General features: G+C 38.7%; 1 protein-coding gene and 1 long non-coding RNA gene across 2 annotated transcripts; both read right to left on the minus strand.

Moving 5' to 3' along the window:
- Nucleotides 1-1,525: 1,525 nt before the first annotated feature.
- Nucleotides 1,526-27,311, minus strand: LOC119740526 (protein phosphatase 1 regulatory subunit 14C-like). The gene is made up of 3 exons (XM_038215867.1): nucleotides 27,003-27,311; nucleotides 5,644-5,760; nucleotides 1,526-3,788 (listed from the first exon to the last, which is right to left on the minus strand). The coding sequence occupies exons 1-3, from the start codon at nucleotides 27,246-27,248 to the stop codon at nucleotides 3,744-3,746; spliced, it is 408 nt and encodes a 135-aa protein (XP_038071795.1). The 5' UTR covers nucleotides 27,249-27,311; the 3' UTR covers nucleotides 1,526-3,743.
- On the minus strand, nucleotides 23,685-25,677 carry LOC119740527. The gene is made up of 2 exons (XR_005272692.1): nucleotides 25,257-25,677; nucleotides 23,685-24,616 (listed from the first exon to the last, which is right to left on the minus strand). It is a non-coding gene; the product is annotated as an uncharacterized LOC119740527 (long non-coding RNA).
- Nucleotides 27,312-27,787: the final 476 nt, after the last annotated feature.

A 27,787-nucleotide genomic window follows, 5' to 3' on the forward strand; every position in this document is an offset into this window, starting at 1 on the left:
CACACAGCCACCATTTTGTTTTACGTTTTAACAAATTTCGAGCTGAGATCCGCGACTCTTTGTTGAATATCAGACGACTATTTACTGTACGCTGACTAAATACATAAAACAGTCACCGAGTTGTGAAATAAATACACCTACGACGCGTCGCACTTACGACGTGTTTTGTGAAATGGATCGCAGGACGCGTCGCAGCTGCGACACATCGTAGAGATACGACGCGTCGCATCGCTGTGATGCATCGTAAGTTACGTAGAGTTTCATGAAATCGGGTGCAGGCGTTACGGGATAGCCACACCAGGCGTTTGTACAGTAGCTTACAGATACCTTCCATGTGCTTTCAATTAAAACAAACTACATCAAAGTCATACCAAAAAAAATGAAATTAAATAAACTGTCATTCTATGCCACAAATATACATTTGCACTTTACTTGGAGGGAAGCTGTTGCAAGAAAACAATTGCAAAAAAACTACAATGACCAAATTAAAATACAAATCTAGAAAGAAACCACCAAGTGTTTGCAGCATTTCAATATTACACATTATGCATGTTCATGCATATGTGTACATCTGTATGAAGCTCATTGTATGTAAGTACTGCTTTAAGTACAAAGTACTATGTATTAACCAGTTTGCTTATAAATGCACACATTAATGAAGGTCTATAGCCTGTACAAATATGTACCACACTCTTTGGTTTATGAAGACAACCACCAAATCACCAACTCAACTAACTGTCCAACATGTCATCAGCTCCTCCAATTTCCATTAAATTCCAGGCCCTCCCGCTACTGAACAGCAAGCTACCAGGTATACAACAAAAATATAATAACAAAGGATGCCAACAAGCCTTCGATCACTATTATGACCCATGAAACTGGGCCAAGATCTCAGGCAACAGCATCCTGAGCATTATTCAAATCTGGGTATTAATGTGCATGTGGATCATTCTTTAAATTTAGCGTTCAAAGTGTGACATTTTTCCTGTTCCTCTTACCCCTTCACTTTTTAATTTGCCATTTCAAGTGCATACTTGTGCAGGGTGAGTAAAAAAACAAACCCCGAAACCCAAATGTCGGGACAATTGTTTTAGTGAAGTTCTGCATGTAGTACTTTCAAAATCTAGGATATGAAAGCCCAATTCATAAGCTTTCTTTTAGTTCAAAAATCATTCAAGTCACTCATGTCCTTTTCAAGTTACGGAGTTTTAAATGCAACCACAGTTTTAAAGTTCTGTCCACAGATCACACAAAAGGTGTGTGTTCTTTCAGCAAAATGAAAACAATTCACACACATCCTTATGTGACTTGTTTTCGTGTTGCTGAGAGAACACTGAACTTTTGTGATCCGTGGACAGAACCTTAAAACGGCGGCTGTGTTTAAAACTCCGTAACTTGAAAAGGACTGATTTGAATGATTCTTGTACTAAACGAAAGCTTACGAATTGGGCTTTGATATCCTAGATTTTGAAAGTGCTACAAGCAGAACTTCCATTACAAAAATGGTCCCAACATTTGGGTTTCCTTTTTTTTTTACTCACCCTGTATAAAGCGGGCAGTCATTGAATAAGTCAACATTTGACTACATGTACATCAAATGTTATTGAGTATTGCATGCAGTGCCTTCAAGGTTTTGTAAATTAAACAGGTTGGAAAAACATTAATTATTTTTTGTTAAACCGAAATTATGCATTTAACAGGTAAACAAATTTACATGTACATGTACAGTAAGGAAATACACTGCATGTATGTAGATCACTTTAAAAAAAATAACACTGCACATTTCACATCTACTTTTATAAAGCAAGGTGCTCACACAAAAATGATTTCTTCAAACATTTCCAAACCAAATACGAAACTGAAATGGCAAGTAATAAGACAGAATCATAGAAACTAATAACACCCCCTAAAAAACAAAATAAGTAAATAAAGTCAATCAAGTAAGTACAGGCTTAGAAATTGTCCACTTTAACACTGTTAATGTACAAGTTTCAAACTCACACATTAACTTACAAGGTAATTGGTATGTATACCGGTAGATAAATCAATTTCAGAAAGAACAAATTCAAATTTGAATTAGTAGCTTTCAGATTATGTGACACTATCACTTCTGCTACATGTACCACATACCGGTACTAGTACTTTTAGTTCTAACTCGAGAAAACTTTGCAAATTCTCCTCCAAAAGAGAAGTGGTTTTGAGGAGAGCCGACGTGTGAACTTAACTTTTTGGTCGGTATATTCTGCTATTCTTTTGGTTGGTACATGTAAATGTTTTTTTTTCTTCTTTCTGTATCACATTATCCATCATTTGCATGTACATACCGGTACATGTACCGTACATGTGTGTAACTTTCTAAAAGCCGCATTAATTAATACCAAAAAAGATGTTACATGTACCATATTAAAAAAATATGATTTACATTGAACAAAAAGGATCAAGTGGAATTACCGCATGCAGTGTATTACAAATCCCTGAATTTTAACCCATACAAGCACGTTTAATGTTGCCATATTTACAGCAAATATTTTTAGACTGTGTCTTAGGCATTGGGACCATATACAAGATCCATGTCAATCCTTTCCCCAAAACAAATGCAACAAGTTGGACTGGAGTAAATGTACGGCAGGCCCATTACTTGAGGTACAATGTATTCTTTGCTGAGCTGAACAAAATCTTGGTCTTGGCAAACTATTGCCTGAAACCCTCCGTTTTTAAACAAGACTTGGCCTACCGTACAATGAGGTGGACCGAGGTTGGTTTATAATACAGTACATGTACCCTATAAATATGTACGGTATGTACGGTAAGTACAGTACCGGTACATCCATGTACAAGTACATGTGTACATGTCCATTTAGAACCAGCTTCGAAGATTCCCTAAATCCAGATTTTTTTGAAATTTCTTACACAGGCCAAATTTAAATAATCCAGTCTACCTATAAATATATTTAAAGGGAATATACAGTACATGTACAGGTATGTACAACATTGGCTTTTGCTGTAAGTTTCAGAAATGGATGGATAATTGGGTGGTTAGTATTTTATAGCAAATACGGTACATACAAACGTGTATTGTTGCACTGACTTCTTTGAAGTTTTGTGCTCGTAGATGCTGGAAACACCAAGAACAACAATCATCTTCCAGTAGTCTGGCTCCCTGACCCAACTTAAGATGAAACGGAGCACTTTACAGACGTCAGGGAATTTGTAAGGTCAGGGAACCAGTCTAGCTGGATTGTACCCGTTCACAAGTGTGCAATCAATTGCAAATAAAACACGAACTAACTAAATGTGGTAAATTAAGGGTAGTATTAGAAATAAGCCAGTTTCATTCCAACGCCAGTCAGCTGACCAGCATTGGAAATTGATACAAAATACCACTTTTCTTGAAAATGATAGTACACCAGGTGCCATGATTTTAAAGGATGCTTAAAGCTGTCATTCACTAACAGTCCAGTAAGGTATTTCATGATAATTTGGTAGTTTTTTGTTGTTGTTGTTGATGTTTTCAAATGTTGTATATATATTCCCTTTAAATAATCCAAATAAATGAAGATTGTAGTTCACTGCAGAATGTACATGTACCAGTGGATGCAAACCTGTGATTCCTATGATAACTTGACTGGGGTAAGCTCCTCAGCCCTGTTGGTGTTGCTACAGCCCCCCTTGTTTGATGCACTTGATAATGGGTTGCATGGACTTAGATGCTGGAGAGGAGGACACTAGATACATTGTAGTATTCAACTCAACACCTCAATTTTCTGTAATAATTCTTTGATGAATGTCTGTAGAGAGAGGGAAAAAAACAAAAGTTTTAGGCAAATTAAAATGTATGGCAAATACATTCGTCAAATTAGGTTTTGCCCTTCACCAACGTATAAACACTGTATACTCAGTGTGTTACCTCCCGAGTTCGAACCAGCCAACCGATCCTGTTAGCTCGGTGTTTGAGTGGTAAGACGTCTGCACTAGAAAGCAGAAGGTCATGGGTTCGAGTCCCACCCGAGTGATTTTTTTCCAACTTTCACTCGGGAGGTAACACACTGAGTATACAGTGTTTATACGTCGGTGAAGGGCAAAACCTAATTTGATTTACATCACCCTGACGCAAAATTCCTTATAATTATAAATACATTTGTACAAGATGTTGCATTCTTTTAATCAGAAATCCCCTATCATCTTTGAAAGACATACTTCTTGAATTAAATGTGTGCTACATGTGCATGTGTATGTTCTGACACACCTACCGGTTTTTCTGACAAATAGGGGTGTCGGAACATAGAGCAGTCACCAATATACCGGTATGTGAGCACAGTGCATGTAAACCTGTACGCATTATACTTATTATGGATCGTAGTTATAAATATGGAATATAGCAGCAGATGGCATGCAAGAAATGATTAGTGCATGCACAACTGCACACGCCTGGCAGTTATTTTTCATAAGTGGGATTGGTTTGGGTATGTCCCTTTGTACTACGGTATGTACACAGAATGCGATTGAGCATGATCTTTGGACAATAATTGGACCTTTGCCAAGTTTTTATGAAGTAAAACTTGCCAGTTTTATTGACTCTATATGCAAACGAGATTCAGTGGAAAAGGCTGTCACACACACTGTGGGTTTGCTTTCCCGAGTGTTCCTCTGCAAAGAAATCATACTTTTGTTTTGCCCATACATGTATGGATGATTTCAAAACAGCTTTAATAAATTCAGTAATTAAATGCCAGCTGCCATCCATCCGTTCAAAATTCTCAACAACAACAACAACAACAACAACAACAACAACAACAACAACAAACCAAACCAAACACCCCTGCCCCCCAAAAACCAGAATGAATTGGGATGCATCCTCAATCCTTTTATCGCGTTTTGGAAATAAATTCTTGTATGCTGTATCTTCCTAAGATTATTGGAAATCACCTAAATTCCTTGATTACTTCCATACGATAGAAAGCCAGATGGAATAATTTCACAGGGTGTTCAGTACCAGTACGATCTTAAATCCAAGTGATCTTTTTGATAGTAACTCAGTAATAACTTTTGGGATATGCACATTAGGATCCTCTATAGATGCCTTTAAAGGGATAGTTCAACATTTGCTTTTGCAGCAATTTTTCAGCAATTATTGGATTTGGAGGATTAGTATGGTTTTTATCAAATATTGTTTTACTTGCTTCATGTTTTGGGCTTTTAGATGCTGGAAAAACCAAGAAAATCAATCATGTTCTTGTAGTCTGGTTCCCTGACCCCACTTAAGATAACAAAGCTATTTATATACGTTGGGTAATTGTGAGGTCAGAGAATCAGTCTAGCTGGCTTAAACCCCTTTACAGGTGTGTAATCGATTGCAAAGAAAATGTGGAATAACTAAATATGAAATATTAGGAGCAGTTTTTGAAAAAAGCCAGTTTTCTCCAACGATGGTCGGCCGACCAGCAATGGACAAATACAATTTTTCTTGAAAATGTCAGCACACCAGGAGCCACGATTTTACAGGATGTTGTAGACTGTCATTCTCTAAAAATCCATTGAGGAATTTCGTGATAATTTGATCATTTCGTTTTTTGATGTTTACAAATGTTGTATCTTCCCTTTAAGTGAGAAGTGTGGTGTTTCGTCAGAGATGGATCTGCTTACCTCTGTTGGTTGTCTTACATCAGTGAGGATATCTGCTACAAATTTCACGCGCTCCTTCTCTACGTTCGTTTCTAGGAGAACATCGATGTCAATTTCAACTGGATAGTCCTCATCCTCCTGTGAGAATTGAATAAAATATCAAAGAAAACAAAATTAAATTACATCCATGGGTCATTTCATGCAAAAGTGGCCATTCATGTGATCTTTACAATTACAAGCGTCACAACATCAAATGTGATAACAATGAAAGGGGACAATTAACAAGGCCTTAATTACTTTGAGTGGTGTACCATTGAGATGGAATGTGGTACAATATAAATTTTTTGGGTCAAAACAAATTGTGTGTTTTTTGTCAAGACAATGGTTTTGGGGTCAAAAAGTATGGATTTTAGACTGTTTTTATAATATGCAGAATAAGAAAGGCTCATATTCTACAAAAAAAAAAACACACAGTACTTAAAATACCATGATTCAGTATGTATTTTACCACGTACACCTATTGATTTCAGACACCTAACGTTCAAAACATTAGAATGTCACGCCGTTACAACAAAAGCATGTTTCAATAACATCAAAATATGTACCAGTACATGCACGTACATGTACATGTAGCTTTTTGTAATTTTTGTTATTGGTGATATCATCATGGTGACGTCTGTGCGTGTAAAGCGCACTGGCGTTGCTCAGTGACTATACAGCAATAACATGTTTATTGTTCGTTTCCATTGTTCGGCATTTTGAGTGGTTTGGTGTAGCTGATTCGAGCCAATACCAACCATGAGGTGATCAGAAAGTTGCTAAATTGATATGTACTGAATGTCAAAACCTACATGGTCTGAATGTGTCATTTACAATGTGTACAATACCGGTATCTCATTAACCCTAACTCCCTGGTCTTACTAGGAAATGGAATCCATCAATCACTGTGCATCCAATACAAAACTGTGCATGACATGGAATCCACCACTGACCAGAGGCCGTACTGTACACTATAGGCATGTCTGAATTTTTAGATGACACATCCACAGCAACCAAGCTCTGGTATAAAACTAGCATTGCAAGCACTTGTGTGACTGCACTGTACTGTCCTCTCTTTCTCAGAAAAAATATTACTGTGAGAAGTGAAATGCAGTGGTTCGTGAAAAACATGCTGTGTGTTAAGTGTGTTAATAGAGGGCAGAAAAAAAAAGCTACACACAAAAATAAAAAGAAAACCAGATTGGAAAAAAAAATAAGCATGAATGCCATAAACGCTGTATGTGTACACGTATTGTCCATCATTTAGACTACATGTACCCCGGTACATGTACATGTACATACCGGTACTTGTACAGATCTGGCAAAAAAAGGCAAGGCATTGAGTAGGGGCCTATTGTGCAACTAAATACACAAAACAAGTGAACACGTACATGTATATCCATTACATAAACTGTATTCATAAAAGCAATTTGAACTTTCAGTTTTAAAAGGAAGATAAACATTTCATTTCACACTACACTATCAAAAGTTCAATGAATCCTTCACTTCCTGACAAATGCTGAGAATATTGCCCTCCACATTGCAGAGGTCCATGGCATGCTTGGCCTACTGCAACAAATACCAGGAATGGTCAGCTGCTCAGGCCATGACTGCAAGAGATAGAAGGACACTGAGCTTCCCTTCACCAGCATGGGCCAGTCCAAATTTAGCCTCTGGCTATGACATAGGGTCACTGACCAACATATTTTATGAGGGGGGGGGGGGGGGGGAGGGGGGGGGGGAGGAGGGGGTTTAATGTGCTGTTTTGTCTAGCTCATGCCTGTGATCAGTGCTGACAAAGATAATTTTGTTCAGGAAGATCTGTCACATTTGATGCAAAGTCGTAAAGCGGTGTAATATGTATGCACAACGTAAATTTACGTTGTGCATGTACAGTAGGCCCTACCGGTATAGTGTAGGCATTTTTTTTTTAAATCCTTTTTTAAGAAAACAGTGAAACTGCAAGCAGTTATGTTGCATGAAACTGCAAGCAGTTATGTTGCAAGATTGCTTCATTTGTTGATGGTGCTTTCAACATAAGTTCATTTGATTTGTTCCAAAACATTCAAGTTTGGAACAACAACAATGCAGGCATTTCAAATTCCGCTTGCTATTTACGCATGCATGCCAATGTGATTCAACTGCTTCCCAGAAATGCAGGTTTGGGCGACTGTGTGCTGGGAATAAACAGAATGGGTTCAATTAACACTCATCAAGTCAAAATTGTGTCTCCATCATAATAGACTGTCTGAAAGTACATGTATGCACATCGCATACAACTTACAAGAGTTTATTCCACGCAATTTTGTAGTAACACTAACACAACAGATTCACATAGAAAGTTGATGCTTGGTCTGGGTGCCGCTTAGGAGTGGAAGGTGATTCACTACATATGGAATTCAGAAATTCACTGGTATTTGGGTTTTTTGGTTTTTTTGAATTTTCTTTTTTTAAATTTTCCCTTTCTTTTTTTTGCTGGGCAAATTAAGAGTCAATTCTGAGTGAGACTTTTGGATTGACATGCATTAAGGAACTTGCGCAAATTAATTCTCTTGTTGAAGGGTTTGGAACGTTCAAGGGTTTGGAATTCCACACACCTTCTGGCAAAATGATAAATTTGGCAAATGTTAATCATGTTCCAACTGTGAAGACTGATTAATGAATTCTGACGCCAATTAATTAATAATAAATAATGTTGATCTGTGAGTGTTGGCATCTGTTCAGTTCTTGCCATCAACGGTAGCCTGGGCACATATTGAAGGCCTGAATACTGTCACACTACATTAAATTAAACCTCAATGATGAGTCCTTACAGTATGCAAACACTTCACTAGCTAATGGGTCTGTTAATGTGGGTCACTGCCCTATCAATGGTCAATTCTACCTGCAATTATGACAATGAAGTGATGTACATGTATCTGACCACTGCAGTCTTGTCAGTCCTCTATGGTCAGTCTCGCGGTCTATGAATACTGACCAGTACGTTGTATTTATAAGTAAATGCACTAAAACATAGATGTCTTTTAAACGTTACTTGTTATTTTCATTATCAACATTGTACTCGTGCACAGATGAACAAAGGCATTTGAACACCTCAATTATGGCTACAAATCACAGATCTACCGGTACGTAATAATACTATGTGGGATGTCAACTCAGGTAACTTGTAAGACTGAAAAAAAGTTATTTTTTTTTAATGAAAATCATTTCTGTAAACAGTGAATGCCAAATTTTTGGTTTGACAAGACAAACAGAGAAAAGACAAATTTTGTCTTATTGAATTTTCCCCACATTTTCACTGAAAGAGGCTCCAAGTACAGTACCGGTATGTACCATTATACAGTGTACACTTGCCAGAGACAAATTGTATGTACAGTGTTTTTTTAAATAAATATATTTCACACAGAAGCAACACCAGTGCTTTATTGATTTTTTCCCTGACCACATGCAGCCATGGCATGCCGATGCAGTTTACGTATCAAGCAACACAATGCCATTGCGTACTTCCTGCTGTGGGCCATGCATACAGCTGCTGCAACAGATTGGCAAGAGTAACAAACAGCATCAAGTGCCATAATATGCACAAATTAGTGGGGGAGCATAAATTACATGTATGTATATCAGACACACACGTGTAGGAATACTGACCACTTTACTCGTACAACAGGCATACAGTACACAGTACGAGGTGTACCGGGTACTTAAAGGGAATATAGGGCCTACAACATTTGCAAACATCGAAAAATAAAACTACCAAGTTTTTACGACATACCTTACTAGGATGTTGGTAAATGACAGTCAAAAGCATCCTGTAAAGTTATGGCACCTGGTGTGAAGTCATTTTCAAGAAAATGGTATTTTTGTACACGTTTCCAATGGTGGTCGGCCGACCACCGTTGGAAAAACCTAACTATTTTGCAACTACTGCTCCAAATTATCATTTTTTATTCAGTTCAAATTTTGTTTGCTATTGGTTACATACCGGTATTCTTGAACAGGTGCAGGCCAGCTAGACTTGTTCCCTTACCTTACAATTTTCCGGCATCTGGGTATTGATCCATTTTATCTTTAGTGGAGTCAGGGAACCAGACTACTTGAACATTTTTGTTTTTCTTGGTTTTTCCAGCATTTTCGAACAAAAAACTTCAAACATGTCAGTGAAACAAAATTTGATCTATTATACTCCCCCTTCAAATAGTTCATTTCTGAAAATTACAGCAAAAGCCAATGATGTACATTCCCTTTAAAATTTACACTCTCACTCTCATTACTCCTTGCTCTCACATCAATTATAGGTGATTCACATGGGATCCCACTAAAATCCTCAATGCAGGACCATCAAGGCACATTTTTCTCATAATATCGATAGGGAAGTAATAATACATTGTATGCAACATGAGACATGCAAAACATGTACCGGTATGATGTACATGTACGTATAGGGCCTATACAAATGTTCATGAGATACATGTAGCTTTCAGACAAGACCAATAAACTCTCTTTTTGAATCTTCCAGAAATGTTGAGTAGATTCAATTTACTTGGAAAAACATTTTACTCTTGTGCAGAACCAATTGTACAATGAACATTCAATCACAATGTAATAGTACAAATTCGGTACATGATGTACACCACATGTACATGTACATGTACGTACCGGTACATGTACCAGTAGGCTTACACCATCATGACCATGATTTTCCCTCAGTCATTGTCAGTCCCCATTCATGTGTGTGTAACACTGCCCTGCATGAATCCATTCACCATCAGAAAGAAGAAATACTCAATGTGTACATAGCTCCCAAACAGGTCATCCCAAATTGAATACAAGGTCACCCAAATATTGCAGAGTGCAGTTTCCCAGATTGATTTCTCACAGCCTTGGCACATTCGATTGCATCAACAAGTAGGTGTGTTGTGGAATATAACAAAAATAATGAATTCTTTGTGAGCATGTTGATCCAGTTTCCAACACAAAGCGAGGATTTTTATTGAAATGCATTGGGCATATACTGCCGATTCATGTTATTTGTATAGGAAATGTACCGGTATTACATGAGTGTGTATACAGTATGGTACACAAACATGCAGTATTTTATACTGTGCTCAGATATCAGCTGGACTTATTCTGTACTTCCAATTTCCTCTTCCAAAAACAGATTCATTTACATGTAACTGAAAATCTCGATTTGTGAGCCATTAGACCTAATGTACGGTACACACCGGTACTTAACATTGTACAATAGACACAGATCCGTAGTGGTTATCTTTTAAGAGGGCATCTTTTATAATTTTGATTCAATAACAATGAATGCATAATTAGGTTTACTCAAACATATCCAAGCAAAACAAAACAAAGGTATTGCCCTTTAAGATGGCTGCTACGCAGAAGTTCTGTTGTATGTATCGTGTACATGTATTTAAGCTTTTTGGTTTATTGCTCTTTGTAGAAAATAGCTTAATGTTTCCTCCAAAATCAACTACTCTGTAAGTACCAAAAAGCATTACAACTAAAATGTACTGCATACAAAAAACACACTCCTCCATCAATGAACCATTCAGAAGGGGGAGGGCAAGGCAAAGGAGGTCCTGCTCCACTTTTATGTTCAAGGAAGTAAACCATTAAGTTTCTTGGCAGCAGCAGCAGCAGCAACAAAAACAACAACAGTTTTTATAATTGTCACCCTTGACAATGTGTTCAATGTACAATACTGTAAGGCCCATCCTTGTAAAAATCACATTTTTGGGCATGCTAGGGTGGGTCTCCTTTTAATAAAAGAATCCAGAATCCTTTCTCTTTCTAGGTCCATTTAATTAAAGGGAAAATACAACATTTGCAAACATCAAAATCAAAAATTACCAAATCATTTTGAAATACCTTGCTGGACTGTTAGTGAAGGACGGTGTAAAGCATCCTGTAAAAACATGGCACCTGGTATACTGTCATTTTCAAGAAAAGTGGTATTTTTGTATCAATTTCCAACGCTGATCGGCCGATCAGCGTTGGAAAACAACTGGCTTTTTTTTCTCCAAATACTGGCCCCAATTGACCATCGCACTTGTTTCCAATCGATTACAAACCTATGAACGGGTACGAGCCAGCTAGACTGGTTCCCTGACCTTACAATTCCCCAATGTATGTAAACTGCTCTGTTTCTTCTTATATGGAGTCAAGGAACCAGACTACAGGAAAATAATCGTTTTTCGTGGTTTTTATAGCATTTTCGAACCCAAAACTTCAAAAAAATCAGTGTAACTATATTTGCTATATATTTCCAACCCCCAAATTCCATCCATTTCTGAAAATTACAGCAAAAGCAAATGATGTATATTCCCTTTAAGTATTCATTCCTCAAAGTAATCGAGGTCTACAGTTACTGTACTTCCTGTCATTTTACTTTCTACATTAAGAGCACATACAGCTCAGTTCTAAACAAATCGTATGTTGAGACCTGTTGAATGAATATGTCTATTTCAAACCCTACCTGGGAGGCAGAAAAGTAGAGGTAATTATTTGAATAAGAGCTACCGGTACCCAAAATGAGGCCTAAAATAAGGTAGAAAACGAAACTACCATGACTGTGTTTACTGTACCCTTCATTTCTTCCAGGATAAACATGCACCGAGGTCAGATATCCAGTAGGGTTTTGGCAGATTTGAAGAAATCTGAAGTGCGTACACGAATTTGACATTATAACTGTTCCTTGAAACCGTTTAAAAAAATGGTGCCAATATTGTTAATTAGGCCCAAAAAATAATACATAAACATGTACATGTAGTTCTGCTTCCGGTTTCCCTACCTACCCTATTCTGACAGCCCCTACCCTAATTTTTTTATTGAAGAAATGAGGAAAAATAACACCCAAAACCATCAATTTCTACCTTTTACCCTTGACTACATGCAGACGCCTCCATATGATTGTACACAAAAAAAATGGCCAAAAAAAAAAATTCCCTACCTACCTACCCTTTTTCCGAATGTCACGTAATCGGAAGCAGAAGTATTTTTTTTTTTTTGCCTTACGCATTAAATTTGGACATGGTCAAATGCTGCAAGTTGTACACATCATCAGCCTTTGCTGTACTTCCACACTGGCCAAAGTTCAGGCACTATTTCCGCAGGCAGCTTGGGCAATGATCTTGACAAGCCAGATTACAGAGGGAATGATTTATTGGAAATCACAGACTCCCAGTCCCTGGCTGTTGGCTAAATATTGACTTTGCCCCAAATGTCAAATTCCAAAAAATGATGACAAATGATCTACATGTAAATGTATGAAGTTCTCTCTACATGTTTTGTAAGCAGTGATTCTTACAATTGTATGCAGAGCTGGCCTGACTAGAAGTGAACACATTTCAAAGCTTATGATCAGCCAAACCTGTATGTTTTGTGCATCTAGTGTACATGTAACATAATTAGCAATTTTACAATGAAATGGCTTGGTTTATTGTTAACTGATGATTCTATAGGATTTTGATAGTATTCAAAGTCCGACAGCTAATCTGTTGACATCAGATGCATGAGATTATAGCCACTGCGTTACAAAAAGACCTGAGTGCTGATTGCTTTTTGGGAACACTGCATACCCGTACATGTAGGCCTATGTATCAGTTTCCAAGCCAAACATATAGGCCTATACTCCAGTTACTCCACTGGCACAAGCAAAACAGCCCAAACAAACAAACAAGTTATCGGTATGTTGTATCCCACAAAACAAAACAAACTACACATGTAGCAGTGGAAATATTTTTCCAGCTGGTCTCATCACTGCAGGAAGGAAATGGGCCTACAGTACACAAATACATCTTGTTCCAAACATTTCCCGGAAAAAGCTTTACAAAAATGCAACAAAACGTTGGTGTACATCAGTTCTATTTCCACTTCATCGGTTAGAAGTTTGATCTTCCTGAGTTAGAAGTATAATCAGTTATTTTTTTTTGGTTTTTGTTTTGTTTAATATTTCAGGGGAAAAAAGGTTACATATTATACATACAAGTACATGAACAACATGTTGAGGAAAACGTTTATGGTTCAATCACACAAGTTACAGTAGTTTGAAAACTTACTGAATTTTCTTTGGTTCCAACTTTGCAAACTATACATTTAAAAAAAAGGAAATGCATCCAAACAAACGATACGTATCAAGTGTCCAGACAATGAATTATTTGAATTTCCTTCAGGGAAACTTGAGGCACATTTGTATTGACAATTTGTTGACCCTTTACTCTTTAAGCGTAAACAAGAGGTCCCCACGCATGACTTGTTGTCGTCAGGTTGCACAGGGTTCTTAAAAAGAACAACAGCCTCAAAAAACCTAACAGACATTATGGGTATGTATTTCACACATGTTTTTTTCATTAGTTGATGCCCTTTGGGAAGTAATGTACAAGTACCGGGTACCAGTTATCCAGCCCCCGTAGCCCAGGTGTCCCTTTGTTTCCTATCGTGTCCTCCATTGTCGCCAGGAAAAAGTTCCCACTACAATAGGAAAAATTGGTTGCAGAGAAATTTCACAAAACTTTACTTTGTGAAACTGCTGAAACATGTGGTTTGACCTTTACTTTAACACCCCACCTTCATTTTTTTTCCCTATTATTTGATCTTTTGCAGCACTTTCTGAAAATAAAAGGTACACACAATGTTGCGCCTCTTGATGCGGCAGGACGGTAGAGAAGTTTTTGTTCAATGTATTGTGCTTAAAGACCATACATCGTGCGGTAATATTTATAGTTTAACGCATGAAATGAAGAACAAATTTAGGAATGAAGATGTTATTTAACTACACGTAATCAAATTGTGGCAAAATAGTCACAGGGCTTAGATCATATGGCAAGTTTCCAGCGATTTTACGACAGTAAATTATGAGACACTTCCCTGCAAAGTTTCCCATGGTTTTGAGATATTCACTGAACTCGGAATTCACTGACATTTATCCTGGCAACTAAAACTCTGTCTGATCGGTAGTGACTCTTTCAATGCTCCGATGTACATGTACATGTACATCCATGTATTTCTCTCCCAATCAGCTTGTTTCACACCAACTTGTTTGCCCCAGGGTGAGTGTTTCATGTCCTGTTGAGAATCTCAACCTTGGTCGTTATGAGCTGGGATGAGCTTGGATGAGCTAATCAAGAATTACACAATGTAAGTGATATTTTTTTTGGGGGGGGGGGGGCTTAAGGATGGTGGTCACTAGAAATCTTTTAGTTACCGTACGGTAATGCATACCAGTACCTGTGAACACTTTCATTGAATGATGTCGTCACTACCTGAATGAGCCTTTGAAATCTTTGAAATCTGGTCAGGCAGGATTATCCCAGCTTTTAAGGAGTAGTGCATGCACAGCATTTTAGTTGGGTCCAAAACATAAGTTCCGTGACCATTCTCTGGCTAGGATGGTTTGACGATGGATTTGACTTCTATGGACCATTTATAAAGAAATTAGCCCCCCGGTCCCTCCCAAAAATCCCGGCATTTTTTGCTAGGGGGCCAAATCCAAGATGGCCGCCGGCGCCATCTTGAAAAATTACTTTTTGAACCAGAGCACCTAGAATCATGTATGAAGACACTTTTTCAGGTGAGTCGACCATGAGGATTCCGATTCCGACATCAGTTTGACGCTATGACGTCATTTTGACCCAGAAATCCAAGATGACCCCCATTCGATAGAGCAAAAACATAAATTTCAAACGGGAGCACCTAGAATCATGAATGAACACATTATTTTGGCAAAATCGTTACGCTGATGCAATTTAAGAAGGTCCTGGACCCATCCAGCATAAATGGAGCGAGAACCCCGCAGCCAGACATGATGGTCAATGGTTCTTATTAAGGAGTGAGGTCCGAATGGGATCGAGGGCCATATCAGCTGGTTTTAAAAATGATTAGCACAATGAAGGTTTGTCTTGTTTTAACAAAGCACACTTCATTTTCAGGTTTTGTCCCCACTGACTACGGCAATCATCATAATCATCACACTGAATTATTATATTGGCACCAAATTAATCGCTTTTTATATATTTTATATCACAAACACTGCTACTTCTTACTGTTATTGACTCCTCGGATTGGTACGCGCACTGTAATGATGCTGTGGTTTCCCTGGTTTGTGATGTGAATTGAGAACATAGCTTACGACAATGTCCACTGTTCAATGTGTCCTCCAGTGTGGTAGGCTTTGCGAGTAGGCCACCGATCACCGATTACCTCAATTGAGATGTGGGAAAATCAAGAAAAAGGTCCTGTAATGGAGCGGTCAGAACAAGTTTTGAGATGTCCACAAAACTGTCATTTGCAATAAATGTCCTGTCTGACAGTGTGTCTGTGATACATTTAGGTTGACCTTTTAAAACACCAAGAAACTAGACAAGAAACTAGACAAGAAACTTGAAACAGACCTACAAAAAAAGAAAAAGAGAGGTTGACGAATGTCAATCTCAGTCTTTGTCTATGTCTGTTGTCTAGTTCTGTTGCCCATCTGCGGCTTCAGCTGCCAAGGAGCTGCAATCGAGTCTGGGGGCAATGCATCATAAAACAAAATGTTAATGGAGCTGTAACATGAATTAAGCAAAGCACCCAGAATCAAAGCCAATCCTAATTTCGTATGATCACGCATGGCCAGATTTCAAGAGACACACATTAACCATGGAAGATCAGAGCTTGCAAGACAAAATCGACTGTCTGATCGATCCTGCATTATGATCACCCCTATGCACTTGAGATCAGATATCACCCTCAAATGTCGTTTGAAATGATGTGCGTAGCTATCAGAAAATAAGTGAAGATGACAAACTCTCACGAATGCACCATGCCTTTCTCCATGAGGATCAAACGATCTTCTTTGACCACATCAGAACAGTTATCTTTGAGGACAAAAGCTAAAGGCACTTTAGAGCCTCCTCAGAGATGACAGGATAAACCTTCTCTGTGTGTATGGCTTCCCAACATCATGCGAGGGAAAGATTGCCTTCCACTCCCATCCTCGAAGGAGACAGAGCGACCTAGACTGTGACGCGTCTGTGGGGGAAGGTGGTTCTTATGTCGAAGCAGCACTGTCCTCCATCGGTGTCAGCATAGCAGATAGCAACTGGTGCACAATGTGGCTGATAGGCACCGAGGGTCAAGAAGCTAGAGCAGGAGGAGAAGGAGTTCTGCTTGCAATCTGCTTTGCGTGGGAAGAGGGGGTAGATCTGTCACTCCCCCTCTCACCTCTCTCATCACACAGTATGTCATAAAGCTACCAACCACATCTGCCAGAAATGCAACCGTCACCCTTCTCGGGATAACTTACAGCAAGGAGCTTATTGACTCTTACTACAAGCTTGACATGGGGATCAGTTACCTAAATGTGCTTCTCCTCCGCGGCCTTTAGACCATGCATGACCAGGAGCGGTGCTCGGTCTCTCCTGAGGAGATCGCTGAAGGAGAACCAAGCATCAGTGAATGGCAACCTGATGCAGCCGAGCAAACTATTCGGTGTCATGATTGCTTGAATATGGAGCAGGGGAAGCGCAAGGCTTACACTGACTGCCCAACAAGTCAGTTGTGAATCATGTCAAAGACAAGCTGTCTTAATCATCGGCACTAAGAGCATGGCTCTGTACGTTGCATGATTAGGGTGGATGGGCGGCTCAAAGCGCCGTGTGGTCCTTTATGACGTACCTGCTTTCATCTCAGCCTCCTCATCAGCCAGTATTTGTGATTTATATTTGCTCATCCTGGATATTTGCCTTTTTCTAATGTACAAGAGGTTCTAGACGCTGCAGAAACATCAAGTTACAGCGGTGCATTTCCTCCTCCTATAAAGTTGTTGTTGAGAAAGTCATCAGTGTCAATGTCACTGATGATTGATTCTTCATCAGCGATTTCCTGAACTGATGACATCTTTGAGCCGCTCAGCCACATTGCACACCAATTGCTTACTACTATGCTGACACCAATAGAGGACAGAGCTGTTTCTACAAGACCCCCCCCCCCCCCCCCCCCCCCCCCCCCCCCCCCCCCCCCCCCCCCCCCCCCCCCCCCGGACGTGTCATGGATTAGATCACTCTGGTTCCTCCGAGGGTTGGAGCGGAAGCCGATCTTGCCCTCAAACTCCTGGGTTAGGATATCTTTTATATAGGATGACTTGACCCTGGATGTTGGGATTAGGGTTAGGGTTACTGTTCTTATATAACCAAAGAAGATGGTCTGAACCTTATAGAGAGTTACATTGAGCATGCGTGGGAGTTTGTCATCTTCACTTATTTTCTGATAGTTACGCATTATTTCAAACGACATTTGAGGTGATATCTGATTTCAAGCGCGTAGGGCTGATCTGCTGCAGGATCGATCAGACAGTTGATTCTGTCTTGCAGGCTCTGATCTTCCAAGGCCACTCTGTCTCTTGAAAGCTGGCGTGATCGTACGAAATCAGGATTGGCTTTGATTCTGGGTGCTTTGCTGAATCTGTCTTACAGCACCATTAGCACTTTGTTTTATGATGTATTGCCCCCAAACTCGATGGCAGCTCATTGGCAGCTGAAGCCGCAGCTGGGCAACAGAACTAGACAACAGATATAGACAAAGACTGAAATTGGCATTTATCAACCTCTTGTTTTTCTTGTCTTTTGTTGGCCTGTTCAAGTTACTTGGTATTTCATAAAGTCAAGCTACATGCATCATGGACAGATATTGTCCGACAGGGCTTTTATCCGAATTGTCAGTTGCGTGGACATCTCCAAACTTGTGCAGACCGCTCCATTACAGGGCCTTCTTCTTGGGATTTTCCAACCTCTCATTTGAGGTCATAGAATCGGTGGCCTTGTCGCAAAGCCTACCACACTGGAGGACACATGGAACGATGGACATTGTCAAAAGATACATGCCTGTTCCCAATTCATTTCAATTAAACCACCGAAACCACAGCATCATTGCAGTACGTGTACTCCAGGAAACGTATAACAGTAAGAAGTATCGGAAGTGTTTTGTGATATAAAATATATAAAAAAAAGAACAATTTGGTGCCAACATATATGTAGTGATAATGATGATGATGATGATGATGACATGCCGTAGCCTCATTAGGGACACAACCTAAAAAAGAAAGTGTGCTTTGTTAAAACAACTCAGAACGTTGTTGTGCTAAACAAGTTTATACAAAATCCAGCCAATATGGCCCTCGATCCCATTAGGACCTTGCACCTTATGCTGGATGGGTCCAGGACCTTCTTAAATTGCATCAGCACAACGATTTTGCCAAAATAATGTGTTCATTCATGATCCTAGGTGCTCCCGTTCAAAAGTTATGTTTTTGCTCTATCAAATGGGGGTTATCTTGGATTTCTGGATCAAAATGATGCCATAGCGTCAAACTGATGTCGGAATCGGAATCCTCATGGTCGACTTACCTGAAAAAGTGTCTTCATACATGATTCTGGGTGCTCTGGTTCAAAAGTTAATTTTTCAAGATGGCGCTGGCGGCCATCTTGGATTTGGCCCCCTAGCGAAAAATGCCGGGATTTTTGGGAGGGACCGGGGGGCTAATTTCTTTATAAATGGTCCATAGAAGTCAAATCCATCGTCAAACCATCCTAGCCAGAGAATGGTCACGGAACTTATGTTTTGGACCCTACTATTTGTGGGAATGTAATTCGCATGGTATACATACAAGAGGTATGAAAAGTCTGCAGGAAGAAAAGGTATCCCATTTACTCGCATAGTGAAATTCTACTTCCCTGCTTGGAGCAAAGCCTCAAGGCTGGATTATACTTTGATAAGATTGTACGCTGATACTTTCAGAGATGTACACTGTACAATGAAGTGAGATGACTATTCTTTTGATGCTGAGGATCAGGAATCTTCTTATAGATCTACAAGCAAGCCACAATGCAATCAAGCTCTCAGTAATTCGTGTACTGAGGCAATTTCCTGAAATGAGAGTAAAGTACCGGTACATGGCTGAAAAAAAAAATGCATGAATCTCAAGTGAGTTCTTGATGTTGATCGTAAGAAAATAACAGCAGACCGCATGGTGCATTTACAGGCCTACCAGTACATCATTTCTATCTCTGCATACAATGTATGTAACATACGGTACTTATAATTTCAAGAACACGTCCATTCACTGTCAATCATAATAGTTGTGCCAACAATTTATGTCACGGGCCTATACCCATTTTTGTGGCGCATTGTAATGCTTTTTGAGCGGGTTGTCTTTTTTTGGATTGATGTCAGAACTCTCTAACCATAAATTGAAATAATTGCTGTCAGAACAAAAAATTGTCACAAAAATCTGCAGGGGGGGGGGCAAAGTGCCCCCTCTGCCCCCCCCCCCCCCCCCCATGGATACGCCACTGGTGTGCCATGAATGCCAACTTTGCAAAGACAGTAGGCCTATATACAAAGAAGTAACCGGTAGTTGCTTTACATTGTAATATTAACCCACAAGTCTGGATACATTGATGCAGCCTAAAATAGAATGCAGATTTGATGCCTCGTTTCTAACGGATGCTTTATCATGTACATGTAGACAGGTTTACAGGTCACCTGGAAACAAAATGCAGGATTTCCTTGATACTAAATTCTGATTAACATTTGACCATGGCTGTTGTTTTTTTCTGACAGCTTGGCAATCCTTCACAAATCGACACAAATAATGAGCTGTCCTGGTCATTGCATATTTTGCAATGTTTTAATTCTACCACCAGCTACCGGTACTCAGAAAGGACGTGTACACACTTTAATATCAACATTGGGTTTTTTTCCTGAAAAATATCTAGTATTGAGGAACATAGATATTATGTAAATGTGCCCAAAATGTAGGCCAAGTAAAATGCTGCATTTAAATCACTGTACCACAATAATGTGGACATGTGGACAGATTCCCCCCCCCCCCTAAGTTTTTAACCCTATTTAACCCTTTTTAACCCCCCCCCCCCCTCTTTAGGCTCGGAACTATCCTCAACCACCACCATGTAAAATTTGGATTCAGCCTCAATCCTCCAAAATCATTTGTTACTTCTTGAAGTTGTTCAGTGGAGGGGTGGCCATTGCCTTAATCATTCAAAATCCTCCAACAATCTTCTGTAATGGGTTGAGCATTCAGAAGCAGTGCAGAAGGTGACTGCTCTATGTTCCGACACCCCTATGTTCCGACAACCTAGATTGTGTTACTCCCGGTTAGGGTTAGGGTTAGGGTTAGGAATAGGAATATGTGCAGTCGGAACATACCGGTAGGGGTGTCGGAACACAGAGGTGTAACCGTGCAGATAATATCGAGCATAATGCAGGGCTCAAAATATGCATGACTGAACGTAAACAATGCTGGCTACTGCAGCAGTAAAATGGTTAGTCAAGTACCAATTTCTCACAAAAATTACTCCTAAACAGGGATCTGGTATGCGCTGTCATGCAATGTCTACAGTAGGCTTACAATGTGAATATTTTATTATTAAATGTAGCCTACTATGTAAAGGATCAACCGCCAAACGTGTAGTCATCCCTGAATCACTTGAGGTTTTACCAATTAGGTTTCATTCATCAGTTCATCATTCATGGTCTGGATGACTCATCAGGGTTGATACAGATAGGCATACATGTACAGTATGTATGCACTCAGTAGGAGTTCAAACTAGGCTCATACATTGTATACAGTCGGGTATCAGAATTATAGGGAAAATAATACTGTTTGAATTGATATCTAAACTTCTTGTAATATTTGACAAGTATACATACATGATGTATTACCCTACAGGTTTTTTTCTGTGATTTTTTTAAAATCACACTACAACAGTTTTTTGTGACGCCACTTCCTCAAATCTGCATTTAACTTAAAGGGAAGATACAACATAAGTTTGCAAACATCAAAAAATGAAATGATCAAATTATAACGAAATATCTTACTGGACTGTTAGTGAATTACAATCTAAAACATCCTGTAAAATCGTGGCTCCTGGTGTGTTGACATTTTCATGAAAACTTGTATTTTTCCTACGCTGGTCGGCCAACCATCGTTGGAGAAAACTGGCGTTTTTCAAAAACTGCTACTATTTTTTCATATTTAGTTATTCCGCATTTTCTTTGCAATTGCTTACACATCTGTGAAGGGGTACAAGCCTGCTAGACTTATTCTCTGACGTACCTTACAATCCTCAAAGTCTACAAATTGCAACGTCTCATCTTAGGTGGGGTCAGGGAACCAGACTACAAGAACATGGTTGGTTTTCTTTGATTTTCCAGCATCTCCAAACCCAAAACGTGAGACAAGCTCGTTTAACAATATTTTCTATAGCACACTAATCCTCCAAATCCATTTATTTCTGAAAATTGCAGCAAAAGCAAATGTTGTATATTCCTTTTATAATAATGCATGTATAATTGGCAATTCAAGCGTTATGAAAGGCAGTGTACGCTGAGTGCGATATGGACTGTGGACTACATGTATTTAAGGTATAATTAATATATTGTAGAATGGTAATGATGGTTTGTTGCCATTGATCGACCAATCATGATCGAGGAGCCAAGTTTGCTTGAAGATATTAATAAGGAAATACCCGGTATAGTGGTACCGGTACATGTAGATCAGGGCACCATCGTGTGCAACATCTTTCTTTATCATTATTGACTACATGTAGTCAATTACTTGAGGGCAATAATTTTCAATTGGGGCTCTGGGAAAGAAAAGAAAGTACTACATGTAGTTAACAATTTTAACATTTAACAAACTGATGACTTTTAGTTGATCGTTTTAGTTGATCATGTACATAGCTCAGGAATCTGTGACTAGAATAGTCAGTGTTTGCCCGGTAGTCCGGTACCAAGACGTTCACATAAAAGCGAATGTGAACTGGCCAGACTTGCATTCTCTCTAGTAGGCCCCCTATATTGTAATTTGTGTGTCATTTTTCCTTTTCTTTGGGCGACTCATGTTTATCGTCAAACAGCATATCATGCATTATTTGGGGAATGAATGAAAAACTTCTGAGGTACGTGTACATGTGATGCACTTTATAGTCGTAGCGTGAACTTCGGCGATCGTGTAGTGTAGGGCACCCGTTTTGTTTTGATCAAATTAGAATCAAATTTTTTTTTTTATTACTAAAAAATGAAATTGTCAACCTAAAAGCAGGCTTCTCTCAATGTAATGACACCTTTTTGGTAATTTTTGAACAGTTTCTTGGGGTAGAAATTACGATTTTCCTGCACGGTTTATGGGCCAGCTGGTGCAGTGCAGCGCGATTTCGTGCATGCTCACGGTACATCACGCAGTGATCGTCATCATTCGTGTTGCATTCTGTCATCATTGTCATTTTAGCCCCAAATGTCCCTAAAAAATTCAAAACCCTCCCTTACAAAAAAGTTCTATAGAATTCTATAAGAAAGAATTCTATAGAAATTCTATAAAGCATTCTATAGAATTTTGTCTATAGAAATTTTATAGAGTTTCTTTAGAAGTCTTCTATAAGGTTTTATGGAGATTTTATAGAGATTCTATAGAAAAATGGGCCATAATTCTATACAGCGGTTTATAGAATTTTATAGAAATTATACCTTTTCTATAGAACAATGAACAAAATTCTATAGAAATAAAGCTAGTTTTATTTAGAATATTCTATAGAACTCTATAGAAAATTTGGACTTTTTCTATGAAATATTTTATAGAACTCTATAGAATTTTATAGAGGTTTTCTCCAATTTCTATAAAAAATATTCTATAGAACTCTATAGAAGATTTGGAAGTTTTTCTATAAACTATTTTATAGAACTCTATAGAATTTTATTCAGAATTTCTGTAATTTCTATAAAAAATATTATATAGAACTCTATAGAAAATTTGGAACTTTTTCTATGAACTATTTTATAGAACTCTATAGAATTGTATAGAGGTTTCGAATTTCTCTAAAAACGTTTTATAGAACTCTATAGAAAATGTGTAGCTTGTTTTGCAACATTGTATAGACTATAGAACTCAATAAAGTTCTATAGAAGTTTGGCCCTTTTCTATAAGCTTCGCTTAATAGAATTATTTAGAAATATGATACATGTAGGTTTTTCTATAGAACATTTAATACAATTCTTGCAGACATTTTTACACATTTTCATTGAGAAAAATTTGGTTGAAAATTAATATAGATTTCTGTTAACTTCAAAATGTGACATTACCATGGCGTTACTCTTTATACTAAATAAAATCAGGAAAACAACCATGACACAATTACAGTTGGACAGACATATTCTGTTCTTTTTAAAAAAACAAATTCTTCTGAATTTACAAATTTGTGCATGTAGGGGATGAGCAGATATCTTTCCAGTGCAGTGTATTAAAATCAAAGGCACCAATAATGAACACAGTCTGTACAGTGTACACGGTTAATGTGGTGAAAAAAATAGCAGAAGTTGGGCAAAAAAACCAAAAAAAACCCCACATTTTTATATGAATTGTTTTCCTGAGAGAGATACTATAAATTTGGCAAGAAAGACACATGCATGAAAGACTTGTGATGGTTGCAACAATCCATGCCTATATTCAGTTTGTAAAACCATGCATAGAGCTTTATTGAAAGGCAATGGTATTCAGACACGTTTGACAACTAGAATTGGAAGTTTGAAGGAAAGTACTGATCGTAATTTCCAAGAGTCATTCTATCAAGCTGTGACATACCTGTATATCATTTGCATGTTCATGTGTGTATGTATGGAACAAACTTTATGATAATCTTTTTAAAAGTAATGTCCATTGTAGTTTCCGGAACTGACATCTTGTAGATTAGGATGATGATTCCAACTGCTTGTTAAGGATGCATGCCGCTGCCTCCAATTTGCAGAGCCGGGGCACAAGCAGTCAGACAGTCTTTGTCTTGTACATGCACATACTGCAGCTCATCTCAGTAGTTTTTGGTAGATCATATCCATGCATAGCGCAAAGGATCATGGAGACAGGTAGATGTAGAATTCTAGATGTATCATTTGAGGAAGTCTGCAGTGGGGAAAATGAATTGTTCATTTTGTAAATGATAATTTTTACAAAAAAAGTGTGATGTTAATGAAATTAATGTCCACTAACAAACATGGCCATGATGACCTAAGAATCTTATTCCTCAATGCTGTTCTTATTCAGAATCTTATTCCTCAAACATGTCAAGTCAGCTGATTCTTATTTGTTGATTCGACCCTATTTATATCTATTGATGCACCCCTTAGTTTAGTCATGGTGGAATACTTTCTCCATGGTTTAGGGAGGGAGTTTGGGCAGAAGTCGTCCCACTAACTGGGTCGCTATAACTCCTTTTTGACATTTGGGATGTTGGTCTGTCGTAGCTAAGTACGACAGACCAACATCCCAAATGTCAAAAAGGAGTTATAGCGACTCAGAACATGGGACGGGCAGAATTGACCCATATTAAACAAGCATGACAAGTTACATGTACTTTTGTAGTTCTTACAAATTGATGTTCTCTTGCAATTTTGCTGAGGAAGGAATCTGGTAATCACGAACTGTATTATACCGTCATGACTGAGACAACAACATTGACAGTTTGTTATAAAATATTGATATAATGTCACTATTCTATTCTGCAACAGTTTAAGGTGGTTTTAAATCAAATCTTCTAACTCACCAGTCACCATCGTTTTCACCCAGACCCTTCACGTCTTCCGTAATTCTAGCAGAGTAGTACAGCACCGTGCAAATCATGATCATCCGGAGATGTAGGCAACATTACACCATGGAGGCACACAGTTAAATCTCCATCAAATGTGTTTGCAAGAACAACAATTAATTCTTGAAAGTTTCCATAGGCATGCACTTTACTGCCAACATTCATGGTTTGAGCAATTTCATCTCAATCTTCTTGTACAAACAAGTACAATCATGACAATACATGTATTTTTTGTTTCCAGCAAACCCATTCCTCGATCCTTCTCACCATAGCTCCATGGTCCACTTTGGTCCAACTGACTGAATTCAAATCTGCTACACAGGCAGTTTCTGTTCTGGTACTGACTGGTATGCAAGGTCGTGTGTACATGTACATGCCGTGCATGGAACTTTATAAAACATGTTGGGTGAGACTGGTTACCAGCGGAAGGCAATACAAGTGGTTGTAACCTGACCTTGCTTTTAGCAGGTGGTCACTTCTCATTCTGGGTGTGGGGCTGGCCAGAGGGGGGGGGGGGGGGTAATTGGATTAGTGTGTAGCCTTCTGTTTATTCTAACTCCTAGTTTATCAGGTGCGTCTGGGGCGAGCTGCATAAGGAGGGGTATCCCGACTTGATGATTTTATTGCTATATGAAGTATGATATGTAATGTGATGTATGCTCTTTTTGAAGGATTACTTACAATAAAAATGCAGATAGAACTTGAGTTTCTTCTTTCACATTCTAAAACTAAATAATTATTTCTGTATGTGCTTGAATAGTTCCTTCCTCCATGAATAGTTGTAGTTGTAAAAAGAAAAATTTCCTGCATACGCTATGTTATATAGCATGGTTCAAGCTATGCAAATCATGAGTAGTAACTCAAGATCGTGAATACATTACATGTAGCATGAATGATTAACAAACAACCTCATTTCCTCGCTGGAAATGTATTGATGTATAGCTTCTATTTTTTTTTTTTTAATATTAAATGATAATCTTGTACTTTTTCATAGAAATATAGTTCTCATAGAATGTATGCTTCTCTATAGAAATTATACTTCTCTATAGAAATTATCCTTGTATAGAAGTACTTCTCTATAGAAATTATACCTTTTTATAGAAATTTGGGGTCTATAGAAAAAAATTGTTTTAGAAATCTATAGAATTCTATAGAGTAAACAATTCTATAGACTCCCTCTATAGAAATTCTATAGAGAATTGGCGAGCCTGTAGAGTTCTATAGAACTGTATAAAACGTTCTAAAGAATTCTATAGAACATTTTTGTAAGGGCTGTCCTTTATATGGTACCTGTACCGGGTAGGTCTATGTTCAGGATGTTCTTAATGTCGTCAACAACTAGTTTGTAGGTCAAATAATTTAAAAGTGGATTTTGTTCCCTTTATATATAGGAACTGGGCCTGTAGATACACGATCACTGAACTTTTTGCATTGTCAATGCAATGGCATGTCATTGTCAATACATAATGATCATAATGATTTCATTCAGTGGCAATGTTTAAAAAAAAATGCAAAAATTAAAAAAAAAGAAGGACTAAGGAGGTCTATAAATTATAATCAGAACATTCCTAATTCAGTTTCACTCTTTTTATTCGGTTGAGGTAAAATCTCAAGTATTACAACGTCAACGTCACTAGTTGTACGACCATGCGCACTGTGTACCACAGACCGTGTACACTGACTGACGGCCGGGGCCTAGTTTACCTCGCATTCGTACAGCTGCCGTAACTGCCCATCCATCCATTCTTCAATGTTGAGACGCAACCTCATCTGTTTTCTGTTGTATTTGGCTGTGACATGGATATTCCTCTTCTGTTTCTTCTCGTCCGGTACCTTAGCTTCCATAGACACCCTCCTCCCATCGATAGGGGGCTGGTGGGCCCTTCCCACGGGCGAGGTGGGCTCCAAAGATTGGGAAACTGTCGACCGCGATGCACCTGTTGTCGCCATTTTTATTGCATTTAATAACGCAAACGATTTGGTTTCCGGCCGGCTAAGTACACATGCGCGCGGCGCGCTGTGTGGATTGCCGGGTCGATGTCACGTTCAGCTAGCTCTATGCGTTCCATTAATCGGTATTTTGTGGCAACGGCTTTGGCTTTGCCATTCAATTGTTGTGTAGAATACAGCCATAGTCGTAGACAGCATAGAACAGCTGTAGTCGTAGACAAAAATGGTCTTTCAGTCAAGCATGAGAACCATGGCAAAACTTTGAGCCAGTAAAAACGTTGCGGGCGGGGCGTCTGAAATCATAAAACTGCGGACAGGAGGCCAGCGGTACGGTAACTGGGGGAAAGGGATGTGAACTTGTGGTGACGGGAAAGGAGAAACCTCAGGACCTTTTTAATAATATCACTATTTTTTTCTTAAGAATAAAAGCAGGAAAATGAACGCATCGATTTTCCCTTTCCATGCAGAGCACTTTCCCCAGCGAGTCACTTAGATTCCTTTCGCGGTTGATGGTAGTGTTGAGGCCAGGGGAAGGGGGA

This window comes from Patiria miniata, unplaced genomic scaffold (genome assembly GCF_015706575.1).
Source record: "Patiria miniata isolate m_02_andy unplaced genomic scaffold, ASM1570657v1 HiC_scaffold_5, whole genome shotgun sequence".
Taxonomy (NCBI): Eukaryota; Metazoa; Echinodermata; class Asteroidea; order Valvatida; family Asterinidae; genus Patiria; species Patiria miniata.